At 41.2% G+C, this 17,645-nt stretch overlaps 1 protein-coding gene across 2 annotated transcripts; it reads left to right on the top strand.

Annotated features, from left to right (window-relative positions):
- The first annotated feature begins 313 nt into the window (after nt 1–313).
- On the top strand, nt 314–13,330 carry rbm26 (RNA binding motif protein 26). 2 transcript variants are annotated; one of them, XM_079158238.1, is made up of 22 exons: nt 314–778; nt 1,006–1,124; nt 1,239–1,372; nt 1,520–1,611; nt 1,697–1,968; nt 2,490–2,768; nt 2,931–3,173; nt 4,304–4,444; nt 4,558–4,698; nt 4,923–5,031; nt 6,641–6,797; nt 7,109–7,300; nt 8,001–8,099; nt 8,196–8,267; nt 8,396–8,494; nt 8,621–8,695; nt 9,512–9,679; nt 9,957–10,061; nt 10,202–10,405; nt 11,155–11,241; nt 11,497–11,610; nt 12,156–13,330. In XM_079158238.1, exons 1-22 carry the CDS (start codon nt 720–722, stop codon nt 12,243–12,245), a joined length of 3,051 nt encoding a protein of 1,016 aa, XP_079014364.1. In that variant the 5' UTR covers nt 314–719; the 3' UTR covers nt 12,246–13,330. The 2 variants fall into 2 exon arrangements, with proteins under 2 accessions (XP_079014364.1, XP_079014363.1); XM_079158237.1 differs by having other exon boundaries at nt 7,998–8,099.
- Nucleotides 13,331–17,645: the final 4,315 nt, after the last annotated feature.

The following is a 17,645-nucleotide window of genomic DNA, read 5'->3' as shown; positions in this document are numbered from 1 at the left end:
GAAAGGAATAGGGTATTTTTCTAACTATTATTAGCTTATGTTATGTTCATGTGACCCTTTCTCTGTAGCTTTGGCAATGAATACAGACCATGTCCTGAGTAAGTCTGTTACATTTCTTGCATTTGTTGTAATCAGCTAGAAATCAATATTTTGGTACATATAGTGACACACTTGCTATATGGCTTGAAGTGATGTGGAGCTACTGACAGTATACAGATGTTCAGACTAGAGCGTCTCTAAAGATCAACCGTGTCTGGTACTGTACGTTCCTCTCGCGATACTTTGTCAAGGAGAACACAAGCGGAAGTAAATAGTCGCCATGGCATGTTAGCTAGTGAGAGGGGATAAAGTAGCAAGTTCAGCGTGCTCCACTGAGTTAAACGGATACAAAACATTTACAACCTTCAGGGTTAGTTGGTTGGATGTTGAGAAACAAAAGACTCACCACGTCTGTGTCTCTATTCAAATACATTACGAGAGTCGAGTAATCGTTCAGCACGTTTGAGGCCTGGAAAGACGCATGCTAGCGTAGCTAAGCTAGCCAACGTTAACGCGGCTGTTCAGCTAACGGCGTTTGTAGCACAGCAGCATAGCCAAAGACCACTGAAGTGGTTCGTTTCACCAGCTAATGTCGGCTATCCTATTAAACAGATAAGTAGCGTCACCCCAGCTAGCGTTGACTCTGGCCGTGGTGGAGGGAAAGTTCGGCTGGATTTAAAATGATCATTGAAAACCTCGATGCCTTGAAAACATGGCTGTCTGAAACCCTCGAGCCCATGTAAGTAACGTTAGCTATTAGCAACTCAGCTGTTCCCCCAACTCAGCTTTAGCCATTGTAGCTGAGTCCGAGTTACACAAGCTAATGTTAGAAACACACACACAGTACACGCTACCAGGAAGGTGTCATAGATTTCTGATGGTGTTATACATGTCTTGGCTATTTGTCATGTATACAGTATTTTTTGTGATCGTTTTTCTTATCCCTTTTTCTCTGAACAATTCCAGCTGTGATGCAGACCCCTCTGCCCTTGCTAAGTATGTTGTTGCTTTGGTGAAGAAAGACAAAAGTGAAAAGGAACTTAAAGCCCTATGTATAGACCAGTTGGATGTATTTCTCCAGAAAGGTATTTAATCCCCCTGCTTCTTGAAAGTTGTACTTGGCGAGCCTTGTTTCATGTGATTGCTATTTGTTTGTGCATTAATATGTCATCTTTGATTGCACCGTTACCTTCTTTCAGATACCCAGCCATTTGTGGATAAGCTGTTTGAAGCCATTAACAACAAAAACTACCTCCCGCCGCCAGATCAACCATCCTCTCTGGTCAAAGTTGAGAAGGATGAGCTGAAAAAGGATGAGCTGAAAAAAGATGAGGTAGTTATGAGGGAATATTTTAAAGTGTAATGTTATTCTGTCATATGTGCACTTTACAGTACCAAACAACATGGAGCGCCATTCATGTCAGTGGCCGTCTCGGAGAGAACATGTTTAGTTGAAGTTACTTTTTTTTTCTTTGGTCAGACAAACCGCGAAGACGAACGGGAGAAGAAGTTTCCTCGGAGAGTGAATCACAGCCCACCCCAATCAAGTTCTCGTTACAGCAGAGATATCAGGTGTGTGCAACTGCCTGTTTGAACTTTGTCTTTCAGCACATATTTACTTTTCACTAATTGCCATGTTTTTGTCCCAAACTTTTAGGAGAGGAGATGATCGTAAGAGAGACGACCGCTCCAGGAAGAGGGAATATGACCGCATCCCACCACGGAGGGACTCGTACCGCGATCGCTACAATCGCAGGAGAGGCCGCAGTCGGAGTTACAGTCGGAGCCGCAGCCGCAGTTGGAGCAAGGATCACATCCGAGACCGCGACAGAGAGAGGGATCGGGACAGAGAAAGGGACAGAGATCGGGATCGAGACCGCAGCAGGAGCCGGTCACACAGCATAACTCGGTCTAGAAGCAGGAGTAGAGGTGAGAACCTGATCGATGGATCTAAAATGATCTAAGACGCATGATCAACCAACAGGATAACTTTGTAACAGTTTGAACCATTGTTTTTCTATGGAGAGAGCAATGACACCAAAACCTGGATTTTGAAACACTATTCTTCTGAATCTGGCAGTCTGCTCAAAGTTCACCCCATTTGAACTATGATCATGTTTGTTGCTGACCTTTCAAAGCGTTTCCAGTCAGATTACAGCCGACTAAGAAGCTTCTTTAAAAAATTGGTGGTTTTCATAAATTTGTGTAATTTAATATTCATATGTGTGTGTGTGTGTGTGTGTGTGTGTGTGTGTGTGTGTGTTGAGTTTTCTTTTGAGAATGAATTTATTGGGCTCTGTTATATTTTTAGATCATCTAAGGATATCAACCATGAAAACGTGTTTTAAAATGTTGTAACTTGTACGTCTAGTTTCGCAATTGTATACATACCATAGTGGCAGTTATTTTACTAATAAACATCGATTTTTTTGTTTGTTGTCTATTTGCAGAACGGGATTCTGGAAAGTTGAAGTTTGATCATGATCGAGTGGACAGGCCGGAGAGTGGTGATTGTTTCACCCCAGCAGCCCTCGTCCCCACTGCAACCACTTCACACTTCCCTGTGCCAACACTGAGCAGCACCATTACAGTCATTGCCCCCACACACCATCACAGCAACAATACCACTGAGAGTTGGTCCGACTTCCCCCCTGGGCACACTGTGGATCGCGGCCTTTTTAATAGAGGACCACCCCCTCAACAGAGGAAGCGATGCCGTGACTATGATGGTAAGTAGGCCAACATTTGAATATATATTTGGATAATAAAAAACAGATATTAGAATATGAAAATTAAAATTAGATTGTGAAAAAAGGCAGCACTAGTGCGGCTGTCTGCTTCGCGTAGTTCTGTGTGTTTGATGTTCTGCATGCGTCTGTTATCTCTTCCAGAAAAGGGCTTCTGCATGAGAGGGGACATGTGTCCTTTCGACCATGGAAGTGACCCAGTTGTAGTGGAGGATGTCAATTTGCCCAACATGCTGCCCTTCCAACCTCCACCAATCTCAGGTGTAGACCCACCTCCGCCCCCAGGCCTCCCACCACCACCACCTCTTATGAACCCCCCACCTGTGAACCTGCGGCCCCCTGTGCCCCCACCAGGGGCCCTCCCACCCAGCCTTCCACCTGTTGCAGGTAGGAATTCAGACATTGCTCTGAATTGTGAAGTGTAAATAAAGGAATTTGTCTGGGAAAGTAATGGATTTTGCGGAGGCAACCTCCACGTCGTCCATTCATTTCTGATAATGGAAGCGTAGAAGAGCATTGTTCTACTCATACCATGGTCAACATTGCAACCAAAATCTAAACATTTTTCTCCAGCCAGTCTGCTGCGGGTTTGCTAATATCTGGAACATTCATTACCATCCCATAAGGTTCTTTTGCAATTGAAACAATTCTCATTGCTCCAGGAAATAGGATGGACCGTAGGTATGACTTGGTTAAGGGAGTTATTTCAAGTCTGCTCAGATCATAGAACCCTTTGGTCTCAGCTACAAGCCAGAAAGCTAGCGTTATGCTACCAAGATTCAAAGTCAATAACACTGGGTACGGTTGACAAACAGTAAATATAATCTGACTTGTTTTCATGTAATGTAGCCAGCTCATTCATTTAGACTGGTCAACTGTTTAACCGGAACAACAGTAGGTGTCTATTATCAGGAATTAATAAACACACTGCAGCCGATAAGAAATGAGTATTCGCCCAGACTATGATATAATGTCATTATTTCTTGATTAAATATAAGGGCACCATAACTTGGTAGTGTATATTCTCCAGGGTTGTGTCCCGTCGCCTGTCCTTTATTCATTGTGTACTAACGATTGTATTTCTCACCCTCACTGATGACACTGCTGTGATGAGTCTGGTCTCTTGTAATGATCTGGTGTTGCTCTCTAAAGTGTAGGCGATGTTTGTGTTCTGCAAAAACACCGATGAGGTTCAGCCCTTAGTTATCAATGATCAGGCTGTTGAGATAGTAGAAAGTAGGGCTGCCCCCTCTTAGTCGATTAGTCAACAAATACATTTGAATCTTTGGGGCTGTTCACATGTCTCGTTTTTTGCTCCCTAAAACAATTGTTTTTCAATGAAGACGCACAGATTGTGCTCTCATAAGTGAGAACAACGCTGTTGTGGTGCACGAGCGTTCCCGAGAACTTATTTTTCAGAGTGCAACGCCTGCTCCCTGAGAACATTTTTTTACATTTGAAACTCTGAGGAACACACCGCCACCTTACAAATACAGTTTAACTCTTATTTGACACAGGTCCTCCTCCTCCGCTTCCTCCTCTGCAACCGTCTGGCATGGATGCTCCTCCCAATTCCATGACCAGCTCTGTTCCCACCATTGTCACCTCTGGGATGCGCTCCTCACTTCCCCAGCCCCCAGTGCCTCGCTTCACCTCTGGTAATGGTCGTTTGTTTTGAATTCGCAAATTTAACTTTGTATTTATAAATAACTTATACTGTGCCCTTAACTTGCTGTTTTACAAGTTAAAGTACCCTCTCTCTGCTGACTAGACAACTATGAGACCGATGTGTATAATCCCGAGTCTCCCAGCATCACCAATACCTCCAGGCCGATCTACCGCCATCGGGTCAATGCGCAGAGACCCAACCTGATTGGCCTCACAATGGGGGAAGTGGACCAGCCACCAAGAGGTATAGTTCACATGAGCTCGACCATTTAAGCTTTGAATAGATTTGTCTTAAAACCTGCATGTACTTTCTATCCTACCATTAGCATGCTTAGCACTTTGACCAGCAGTCAGTACATACTACTGTATTTGTGTTAAAAGGTCTTTCCGTAGAGTTTTGACCTCTGTTTTTGAATGAAGTGCACTGTAGCCCGAAAAACTGACCTGTCAGTGTTTGTGTCTCGCCAGACACGATCCCGAACAACAGCATGCGGATCGTTATGGAATCTGATTTGAGGAAGAGACCACCTGTCCCTCATGATGGAGGCCTACCCTTGACAAAACCTTGGTTTGATAAGTAAGACATCTTTCTGTATTATTAAAATAAATGCTGCCTCTAAAGCCCGTGGTTAATCCCGATTGACAGAGATTTGTTTAAAACCTCTTCCACAAATTTGAAGAAGATTGGACAAAGTATGACCACTCTACAGTGTTTCTTCCATGAAGAAATCCAGGCGGAGCAATACAATAATAGCATGCAAAATACTTGTAGTCACAGATGAAACACATACTGTGACTTTCTTTTTTTTCTTGGTTGGGTGGCAGCAGGAGAGGCCCGTGGAGGCTCCCAGTCATCAGCCTCATCATCTTCCTCAGTGTGACACTGAGAAAAAGAATAAACAAGATTATAATTAGTTTATGCAACTTCCAATAAAAATAATTGTTTCAGCTAGACTGCTAGAAGACAAGTAATAACTACTCAAATGTGGTCAAATAAACAAAACATCCTAAACTCATACATACAATGGATAACTAGCATGTGGAAGAAGTATGTCTCTCCACCAAAAGCGACTATGTAGCAAACAACACACACCAGAATAGCATAACGATATATAACACATGTGAAACATGAAATAAATATAGAAATCTTACTTGTCTATGACCGGCTCAATCCCACGCGCAAACAAATCCTCCTCGTCTGTGGCATAATCCTGGTCACTGTCGGAGGAATCTTCAAACACCTTTTGCAGTGCTTCTTTGACGGAATACTTTGATTTCCTTGTATTTTTAGCCATTGCAAATTTAAAAAAGACGTCGAAGACGTGGTCTCTGTGAGTAGCAGACTTGTTGTGCGTAAATGCGCATGGATGAGTATTCAGGTAGCTCCGTTACGCGAGCCTGTATACGCCCCCAGGAAAGCTCGATTTGCACATGCAATACATCGTTAGAAAGCCTGAAGTCTCCTCTAGACGAAGGGCTTGACAAGCCTAAACGTATCGCTAGCAGTTACTAATGTAATGCACACAAACAAAAACAGAGCAAATCCACGTTTTCAGGGCAGGTAAAGATAGCTCGGTCTCCTGGCTTCAAAACATTACTGTCAGTGAACAAACAACGCTGAGCCTGATGCTAACATAGTGCACTGTTAAAAACAGGCGTCATTATGATCGCCAAAGTCATTTTTAGACACAGACACACCATAATGAAGCATCAGAAAAGAGCTGCACATGAAAAGTGAAAAATATGACCGCGTTAGTTGACGGCTTATGAAAGAATAATATAAGGTTTACACTGTAATTACCTACCTTTTCTGCAGCCCCTAGTTCCATGGTAACAGCCGCTAGAACATACACTGGTAAATTCGGGTCTGTACCTTTTTTTTTTTGTATCTTTCGCCGTCCAAATGCTGCAAGACCCGACTTGCAGCGGTCATGGCAACTTTGGACAGTGTGTGTTTGGAATGCATTTGTGAAAAATCCATGAGAAATAAAAGAAAATCGATGTATTCTTTACAAAGATGAGGGTTCTGTGAACGCAGTGATACCAAAAACGTGCATGTTTTTTAACGGATTTTTATGAGTAAGCCGTAAGAACGGAAGGGGAGGGGATTGCGGACGCCGGCGTCCTCGCGGAGTTAATTAATACCACCCTCATTGAATTGTTCAACAATTCTCCTCTCTGCACAGAACCAACTTTAACAAACCCAACCACCAGGGCTACCACAACAGAGTCCCATTCTCTCCCAACGCCAAACTGCTGGTTCGTCAAATTCCTCCCGAGCTCAACAACATCAGCAAACTCAATGAACATTTCAGCAAGTTTGGTACCATTGTCAACCTACAGGTCAGTCTTCATGTGGTGCAATATATATGAAAATCACAGCTTTGATGGTTAGTACCCAATATATGACGGGTAAATAATAATTTGATTGTTTGTAACAATAATATAATGTAAATAAACAATATGTAGGTTACTGTGTAGTGCAGTACAATAGGTTACTAACATGAACAATGTCCTAGACTAAAACTGGTATCAAAAGGTTAAACCATTTAAAACAGTATTGATGTTTGACACATTATGGAAATGTTAATGGGTGAAGTTTTACATAGTGTAGTGTCTATATTTAACCTTTTTTTTTTTTTTTTAATACACAGGTGGCCTACCAGAATGACCCAGAGGGGGCACTGATCCAGTTTGCCTCCCCACACGAGGCCAAGCGGGCAATGCAAAGCACAGAGGCTGTTCTCAACAACCGCTTCATCAGGGTGCACTGGTTTCGTGACGATGGGAGTGACGGCCAGGGCCAGTCTGACTCACAGCAGCACCCTCTGCCACAGCCAGACATGGTAAAAGTTCACTTATAACATGTGGTTGTGTTGTCGAATTATTGTTAGTATTTGTCCGGCTCAAATTTTCCACTAACATGGGAGTGAACAGGTTGATTCCATGTGATTGTTAAAATAAGTTGTTTACAGATAAATAGAATTTTAAGAGACTAAATTAGTTATTTGCGCGTAAGTCTTACAGTTTTAAAGAGTCTTTGCAATGAAGCTGGCATTTCTGGGAAGATTTTATAGTTTGCTGGGGTATTGCACATCATACAATATTTGATATTTGTAGTGTAGCACCACGAATGATTCATAGGGCACTATTTGAATCTCACAAGCGCATTAGCCAATGTGGAAGTGCCAAAAAGTGCAGTTCCTCAAATGGCTACCAAAGGCTGGCTCCAAAAGCGAGTCAATCCCCATTAACCCCCATGTTAAGATGCTTAACACCCCAGCGTTGTTCTCTTTTCTTTCACATTTTGTCACTTGGAAGAAGCTGTTCCATTAATGACAGTGCAACCTCCACGCTCAGTTAGAGTACAGAGAACGTCTCACTGAGTCTCTCTAGGAGTCATAATAGGAAGGCAGTGAATGAAGTAGATGTTACAGAGGCACCTTAAGTTAACATTAAACATCTTGATTGTTGTCTGACACTGGCTATGTTAAAATGCATGAATCCAGAGATCATGTGATTGACATCTCCGTTGTCATTCAGCAGGCCTCAGACTCGTCTCTTAAGCAGTCTGTCAAAGATCGCCTCGGACCCCTGCTCAATGCCAACTCTGAGCCCTCACAAGATTCCAGTGTAGCCTCTCAGGTGTGTGTGGCTGAGTGTGTTTTTTCACATATATATACTAGTCAAAAATTTGTAGACGGTGTGTATAAACCTTTATCGATGTTTCCCAATTTGCAGCAGAATCCCTGTAAGGTGTCAGTGAAGGACCGTTTGGGTTTCTCTGCCAAACCAGCAGCTCCTGTTGAAAAAGTAAGCGTTGTCACCGTTCAGAATTACTATTTCTGTTTCTACTACTTCTCTTTCAAATTGTCTAAATATTGTGTGTGTGTGTGTGTGTGTGTGTGTCCCCCCCCCCCCCCCCCCCCCCCCGTTTAAAGGTATTTTCGACATCCATGGGCCTCACAAAGACTGTATACAATCCTGATGCCCTGAAGGCAGCCCAGAAAACCTCAGAGGAGGCCCTGAAGAAGAAACGGGTGAGAAGAGGGATGGTGGGAAATGGGGAGTGGACAGATATTAGAATTAAAGCCACAAAACACCTTGGATTCTCCTACTAAAGCAGAAGGCAGAACATAATTCCATTCCCATAATTCCTTTCACAGGAAGCTCTAAGACTACAGCAGGATGTAAGGAAAAAGAAGCAGGAAATATTGGAGAAGCACATTGAGACACAGAAGGTAAGATCATTTGGAGCAGAGGTCTACGGCTTGTACATTCAAGTGTCTTTATCACATGTTTGCTTTGAGAGTCTGCGACCTCGCTATGCAAAACAAATGTGAGTGTGTGTGAGCTGTGAAAGAGGTCTGACTCACAGCTTAAGCAACATCAGTCAGTGGACTCTGCTTTAGTTTGTTTGTGTAGAGAGTGTAGTGTAGGATCTGGGACTCATTTTCTGTGTGATATCTGTGAAAAGGTTGAAGATCGGGTGTCAACATGCAATATCCGGGGCCTAGAGTTTTAGATTTGAAAATAGATAACAGTGTGTCTATGGTGAGGCTGAGCATTATGGCCTACATCTTCTATCCCGATTAAGGTCATTTCATACCTCTAACTATATGTACCACAATATAGCATGTTTTCTGGTCATTAGATGATAATAACATGGTCTATATGAGTTAACTACATGGTAAAGCCTATTTTTTTTACAGTCGGTATACAGCAATGATAAATGTGTTTGCGTTAATTTATTTTGCCTACTTTAAAGGCTATTTGTCTGGCAACAGTAGGTCTAGTGTTCCACATGCACGGTTTAGAGACCAAGGGAGGAACACGCTTTTAAAAAGTTACAAAGATAGGTGTATTGGATGTTCTTTATGGCTTTGAAAGTTGTACTTGCAAAATCAGTAAAACTATCCATATTTTCAGAACAATATCAAATCTTACCCTGTCTCCTATCTGGTGTGTGACTTGTGGCTGTCGGTGGTGTTTTATAAATATTCAAATACTCTGTAATACAATTTGTAATTCTGTTTCTCTGCTTCCCTCCCCTGCAGCTCCTGATATCCAAACTTGAGAAGAACAAAGCAATGAAGGCAGAGGATAAAGCCAAGATCATGGAAACCTTAATGATGTTGACCAAGAGCATCACCAAACTTCAAGAGGAGATAAAGGGAATCTCCGGCACCAACAACCATCTACGCGTCGCCAAGAGCAGAGCCCAGGTAGTGCTTTCACCCACCTAGTGCCATCCATGCAACACAAACGCTAAACTCTGCAGATAACGCCCCATAGATCGTGCTATTCTCGTGATTGGGTTTGCATTTCTACTGACTTTTGATATCTCCTCACCTTGTAAGTAGTTGTACACAGCATATGCTTCCTTACTTTGAAGGATGAGGACAACTGGATTTTCAGTTTTTCCATTCATCCAGTTGCCTTTGACTTACTACTTCCGACTTGCAAAGTTGTCTTTCCTGATGTTGATTAAAATGTGTTCAGGCACAGAAGGAGCTGCTGGACACAGAGCTGGACCTGTACAAGAAGACCCAGGCCGGAGAGGACACGACTCAGTTGAAGAGCAAGTACACGCAGCTGCAAATTGAGGTATTGACTTCATCTCGAAAGACAAAAACTTTCCCTCAAACTTTAGAGTTTCATCTCCACAACTCAAATTCTGTGTTTCATGACCCCTGACAGATATTTGTGCTCTATTTAAGTTATTTTTTATTTATTTTTTTACCCAGGCGGCTAGAAGGGGAATCCTGTCATCAGGACGAGGCCGGGGGGTCCACGCTCGGGGCCGCGGTGCTCTCAGGGCCCGGGGAAGGGGCTCCAGAGGACGGGGAAGAGGTGTGTCCCTGCATGCAGTCGTGGACCATCGACCACGAGCGATAGAGATTTTTGGATTCTCTGAGGCAGACCATGTAGACCTGCTGCCACACTTTGCTGTAAGTCGGCCTATAACGACATTACTGAGAAAAGGAGATTTGATATCTACAGTTAACCAATAAGACATGTTTGATGGAAGATAAGAGGACTGTGTTAAAGGGCACTGCTAGTGTAACCGTTGAGGGGGTGGACATTCAGCGCATGACAAATAAAGCTTTCAGCTGTTCTCACGTCCTTACTTTGGATGAAGGCTGTGTGTGGTGTGGTTGAACAGAAATAAAGTCCAAACATCAACATAGTCCAAAAATGACATGCATCACAATTTCCACTGTTAATGTAATGGGACTATTACCCCAAAGTGATACCACGAATACAGATTTCAGTAAAAAGAATATAGAAATAACTTGTTTGTATATTCCTGAACCTATATATTTTTTTACTAGTTTTAATATAAATTATGATCCATTGCATAAACAATAATATCATGTGCATTGAATTATAACCTTTTCTCAGTTTGGCAAAAATAATCAACAGTGTCCTCTGGTGGTTACAACTGCACAGTGCAACTGACCGCCTATGGTGCATCAACATGCAATGTTTCCTAATGTGTACTGATTCATCTCATTTTGAGAAACAGTGGGAATGAAGTAAAGCAGCCGCAATATTAAAAGCAACTTGTAGAAAATGTACCACAAGATTGGTTTGGTTGTTGGAAAAAGAACATGCAGAAGATCAGTTTTCAATAATTTACACAGGAATGAGTTGGTTTGTAATATAACCCAAATGTTGTCTGTTCATAATTTTGAAGCAATTTGGAGAGATAGAAGATTGCCGGATTGATGAAAACAGCCTGTCTGCAGTCATCATTTACAAGACAAGAGCAGAGGCAGAACAGGTGAGTCAACTATCAGCCGTGCAGCAAACTCTAGAATATTCTCTAGTTTCTTTTCTATTTGAGCACCTTGAAATTCCAACAGTGGAAGTCATTTCCAGTATTTTGACTTTTATTATTGGGGACTTTGCTCCAGCGGGAGCACCAAAGTCTGCTTGCGATTTTGATTAAGCCCATTATTTCCACAATTCTTGATGTGCCCTTTTCACCTAATTTAAAGCCTGTAACCACACGTGTCTGTGTTTTGGCCACCTGTAGGCGGCTCTTCATGGAGTGAGGTTCAACAACCAGACTTTGCGTCTGGCCTGGCATAAGGCTGTCACGACTCTCAGAACTGCGGATGCCGATGAGGCAGAACCAGAGGAGGATGAGGTTTGTGGACATTTCTCATTTAGCATATTTATGTTTGTCTTTACAGCACCTATGGTACAGCTGATCGGGTCTGCTGATTCTGTGTAAGGTTTAATATATAAATGATGAACCTTAAGGAGAGGGATCAGGCAGGATCGGTCTTACTTCTTCACGTGCTACCATTGATCCTTGAATAGAACTCCAGGAGGAAATATTTACTTTAGAGGAGATATTTGGATGTTCTCTGCTCAGATATATGGGGAAACCTTATTACAGTCCTATTTCTTGTTGCGTTACATTTTGAGAACACAAGAGGGAGCCATTACACATTACAGCAAGGATGGTCTTTATGTGGCTTTTTCATTGCCACTCATACTTTCATGAATCATTTGGTCTGTCTGCAACTCTCGAGCTGAGAATTAAGTCACTCGCAAGACCTTTTTTTTAAATACATGGTGCTAGGAGAGTAATGATGATGCTCAAAATAACAGGTTGTTCCACTTTAAATAGCCATTCCTTCACTTTTTAAGTGCGTTAATGTCTGTGTTTTTATTTCATTTTATCAGTACCCGGAGGAGTCGCTGAGTGACGATGCATTGCTGCAGGATGATGATGAGGAGGAAGACGACAACGAGCCTCGCTCTTGGCGCAGATGAAGATTGGTTGGACGTTGTTCCCTGGTTTCACTGGTTTGGAAGACGAGCAACCATCCAGAGAAATTTGAAAGATTTCAATGCCTGTTCATAAACCAACAAGGCACATTTTACTTTGGCTAGACTTTTTTTCCCACTAAAATGTGTAACTAGCAGAAGAACCATGTACGAGTTTGATTATTTTTAATGTGTATACCAGATGCAACAATGGTGAATTTTTTTAATGCTCTTAATGTGGAAATTGTACTTTTTTTTTTTTTTTTTTGGTTCACAAAACAATAATTAGTCTGGACATGTGAAAGCTGATCACACCTTTTTGAACTCTGTTTACGAAAACAAAACCTGTGTTGTAATTTAATTGAGTGACAGACTAGCTTTTGCAGAATAGTATTAGGTTGACAGGTTTAAATGCTCGTGTAAATATTTTATGTCTGGAATCAAATGATTTGTATGAAAGCTTGGCTTCTCAGTACTTGGCTTAACTTTGGATTGTACCAAAAATAAAGAATTGAAATGGTCTGAAAACATCCTGCCAAAAAAAACAAGAAAAGAAAAAAAAAAAAACGAAATGCTATGGCAGTGAAAAAATAACACTCCTAAAAGAGCTGAAAAAAGACCATTTCAAAAAACAAAAAAACTTCCTCTTCCCCTAAAGAGCAAACATTCCTAAAACATTCCTACTTCCATCAATTCTATCACTCTTTTCTTTTTTCTTTCTTTGGATCGGTAAGGTAACATAAGAAATTGCATTGATTCCCATGCCAAGGTAAGAACATGACATACTGTGATAGTATATTTTGCTAAATCTGTATTTTTACAAAATGTAATTTGTTCTTTCTGCGTAGTTTAAAAAAAAAAAAGTAAAAATTCTTCATAGCTTGGCTAAAATAGATCCAACTAGAACTACAACAAGGACTAAGAACACTTGTGTTCTTTTTGTTACAGGAGGCGTCTCTGCAGTATCCAGCTTCAACTCTTCTTTCTTCAAGAGGCTACAACATCTTAGAATGTCATTTTGTATTTACTGTAACACTATTTGTCTTTAAACTTTGTGCTGATGTATATAAAATCTTTTTATTTCTAAAATATCTATAGATGTTTCTCACATTGTTTATTTTGTGTGATAAATGCCTACTTTCATCTTGAGCCGATTGATTAAACATGATTTTCTACATTTAGACAATGTTTGAAAACGTTCTCTCCTAGAAAACTTGGCCTACATCTAAAAGCATCAGAATTTAGCTTTTTCTTAAGTACTTCCTATATCACAAGTGTTGTACTTTGCTATTGCAAGTCGGATCCATTACAGATAAATAACTTAATCGCATTAAAAAGTATGGTTAGTGATATCGTTCCTCAGCTTAATTAAAAAATAAAAGACGACTTTTACTTTAATAAATCATATTTATTGCACCACCTGGCCGACAAGCTCAGTGAAGCTAACATAACAACGTGACATTAAACGCGCCCATGATGTTATGACACCAACAGGAGCATGCTGGGTCTGGCCAACATGCTCCTGATAAATCCTTCAGTGGGGACTTCTGTCTTACGTTGGAGCTTTTGCCCCTCAGTGCGGTATGTGAGGGTTTTCCTCTGTTTGTGACAATAATCCTTGATATGACTAAAGCCTCATTCAGCTCCGTGTTTGGGAAATTTGAAGCGTGCAGTGGGACAGAGAGGCTGAGTGGACGGGGTGTATTGTGCTTCTAAAATGTTCAAGCAGAGTCGTTAAACCTGGAGCCGATTTAGGACTACTTCATGGTGCACAAGATTCCCAGAACTTTAAAAATATTAGTCAGCCAATATACCTCTACCAAATTTAAATAAGTCCATATTTCATTGAAATACGTGACACTGTCAATATGTCAGTATTTGAATCCTCGTTTGACCAACTCTGTAATCATACAACATGTGAACACTTGCAAGTCCTTAACATGGGAATCTGTACTGACATAAGTGCTTTGTTTTGTGTGATGAGTGATCCCACGATGCTCACGTGATCTGCTGACAATGGCGAGAATCGAGCTACCGTGCAAGGTAACATCATAGGGTAAAGTCTTTCACAGCTCCGCCATCCCTACCATAGGATGTGACCATTTGTGATCGCTGAACCGTTTGATCGCTGTGTGTTTTTTTGTAGCTTCTTCACAACTATTGTAACGTGAAATCCCTTTTACAACAGTCATCTCTCCAATAGACCTTTTTCTTTTACAGCAGACATTTTGACTTGCAGTAGGAAAATAACTGGTGTTACTAATAATATTAACAATGGCTGTTCTGTTCATGTGTCCCAACAAGCTATGGAAGTGATGAGCCATAATGCACAATGTCAGGACCCTGCAACAGGATCGGCTAAATGGAAGTCAGCCATCGTTCATTTTTATCTTTTGCTCCATTGCTTTTTCTGCCGTGACATGTCAGAATGTCCTCTGTGTCAGCTTTTGCTTTCTTGAAACTAAATGTAAATATGAGTCGTGATGTTAAGGTTAAAGGGATTTTGCTTCCTGTAAGGAGTTGGTATACACCTGCAGAGAGGCGCTCTACAGGACAGCTCCCACAATCTTTCAGCCTCGAATAAGAGGGGACAAATAACCCAATCAGTCTCCACCAGTTCGGTGTTCCATGGCCACCCCTGGTGTCTGTCAGCCTTGCAGAGATAATTGTGAAAAATCTGATTTGTTCTTTTAGAATATCTGCTGTTTATCATTTAAGCCGTTTCCCTCCGCGCCACCACCAGAAATCCTTCCCTCACCCCTCCGTCTCTCAGTATGGGAGTATCAAATGCCCCCTTCTGCCGTCTCATTTACCCACTGTGGTGCCACCGAAGCATCATTTGCGATCAAACATGCTGTTGCAGCTGCACACCTCTGTAGTTGTGTCACAGACCTGTAGCTTTTATTTGTCATGTAAACTGGTTAGATATACACAAATACCCAGATTTCCTTTCAGTTGTTCAGTAGCACTTTGTGGAACAGCTACATAAATAAATGTGTTAGAGAAGATTTAGGACTTAGCCCCATGTCGTCTCGTGTCACTTCATGTGACTGGCGTGCAGTGATGTCTGAGAGCTCTCCCAGCCTCCCTTTGTGTCTCAGTGGGTAGAGGATGTTTATATGCTCTGTGTGAGCTCAGAAAATACGGGCTAACAAGTTTACAGCATCCGTGTCATCCATTATATCAATCTTTACTTTCTGATTTGTGTCGAGGAGACAAATGGCATGACATTTTAGAGTGAGCTGTGATAATGTTGATTTTCTTTTTCTCTCTCTCTCTCTCTCTCTCTTGTGTATGGAGTAGGATGATGAAATTGAAAGTATGTTTCACTGGGAAAGAAAGGATCTGTTTGTTCAAAGTCTCACTTTTGTTTGCTTGGAGATTTGCTGTCTGTCAGTGAGAACGATTGTAGTTTCTTTTAGAAGTCCTCGGGGGAATCAAGAAGTCGGTCAAATGGATATGCAACAGCAAAGAAAATGCATAACATTACACACTTCTAATGTATTTATTCATATTCATTTGAATATATCCTTGCATTTTCACAACACAAGAACATTGCTGCATGTCAACTAATACCAATTACCACTTTGCCGATTTTGTAGAATAATACGTACAAAATTCATCCTAATGGATGGATTATGTGCTAACGCAATGTCTTGGTCACTTGCTGTACGTTTCTTATCCATTTAAAGTAAAGATATGAGGAAGGTGTTTCTGATCTCAAATAAACAGTGACCTCCTCCCAACACACTGCTCTACGCTTTCACACGCCTTGCCCCCATTGCTACAATGCCAGTTCTCTGTAAAGCCATTAATATTTTATGTGATCATGGGCCTCCATAAGCAAATTTAAGTCCCTAGCAAGTTGAGCCAAAGCATGATTAATTTAGTATTTATACCCCGACAACCCTTTAAACAACACAAGGCCCCCAGCCACAAAGCAAGGCACAGTTTGAAACAAAACTAGCAGCCCCTAAATCATAATCAGTATAGTCATTCAGGATCATTTGAGTTTGGGGACACATTCTTTTCTGTAACTGAAGCTGCTGTTTTGGTGGAGTATCAGTGACTGTGTAAGGAAGGCAGCCTCAGTTGTGAAACTTCACCAGTAAAATGTAGTGTTACATGAAAGACAAGATATTTTATTATTACTTAGCTGCAAGACAAAAATCATGCTTCTCCATCATCCTCAGTTTGTCTGGAAATACTGCTGTGTTAGCAGTACATAACAAAACCTTGTCTACTGTACAATTACTTTTATTAACTTTTGTCGACATACTATACTGACTAAATTATGACTTTTCTTATGACATACTATACTAAGATTTTTTTGTTACTTTTATTCAAAATTCTTTACTATGACTTTTTAAAACCTTTTTTTGATATACTATGCTATTACTTTTTTGTAAATACTTTTCTCAACATGCTAAAATAATACTAATACTTATAATATAATAAGACATACTATACTATAACTTTTTTTAGACATACTATAGTATACAGTGACGTGCGGTGAGGTTCGTGGTTGGTGAGGCACTGACTCTTTCAGAGTCAGATTAACAAATATATCAACCCACTATAGAGTAGCTTAAATCACCATTCCAATTGGCAGCTTGCACATTGACTATACTGGTTGTTTTTCATATTTCATAACAGCATTCTTTACACACACATAGGTAAGGTACATATTTGATTGCACCAGGTCTGTCTGCTCCGCGATCTGCGACCTGCCCCACCGACCTGTGTTTCGGAAGCGGAGCGCTCGCGGGCGCCACCCGCGAAAATCGCGAGATCCCGCGATAATCTCTGTAAGAACCACGGATTTATAAAGAGAACAACAAACACATAACATATTACTTTACCAGCTCGACGTTGAATTGCTGTTGATTTGGTTAAAGCTTAGATATTTAGCCTTCAATGTTTGCGGTGAAAGCAAAATAGAAGAAGGAGAAGAAGAAGAAGAGAAGTGTAGAAGAAGAGTAAAGGAACTACAAGCATGAACCCGACCCGTGGGCTCTCGCACGCCCCCTTCAGTGAGGCAGAGGTACTGTTTGCCTCCCCTCTGTGCTTCTTCACTGCGGTTTCTGTCAGATCAGCAAGACTGAATATGTTCTACACATATTTAAAATACATGACCTATTCGATGGAAATAAAGGACATAAAATACAAGTGTCAACAAATATTACAGTGGTGACACACAATGAGAAAGCAAAAGGCACGCGCTCAATCCAGTTTGTTAGGGATTGCGCAATCTGAGATGAGGCACAGCTCATCGCTGCCTCACCTCTTGTGTCTCCTCTCTGTTAGAACAGGACATGCGCAAATCAGGCGATTTTGACTATAAAAATGGTTAAAATGATTGAAATCAGACATAAAATACATGTATAGCACAGATCAGTAGAGAAA

This window comes from Pholis gunnellus, assembly GCF_910591455.1.
Source record: "Pholis gunnellus genome assembly, chromosome: 1".
Classification (NCBI taxonomy): domain Eukaryota; kingdom Metazoa; phylum Chordata; class Actinopteri; order Perciformes; family Pholidae; genus Pholis; species Pholis gunnellus.
Note: the sequence above shows the minus strand (reverse complement) of the source record. Positions and strands in the feature narration are given on the sequence as shown.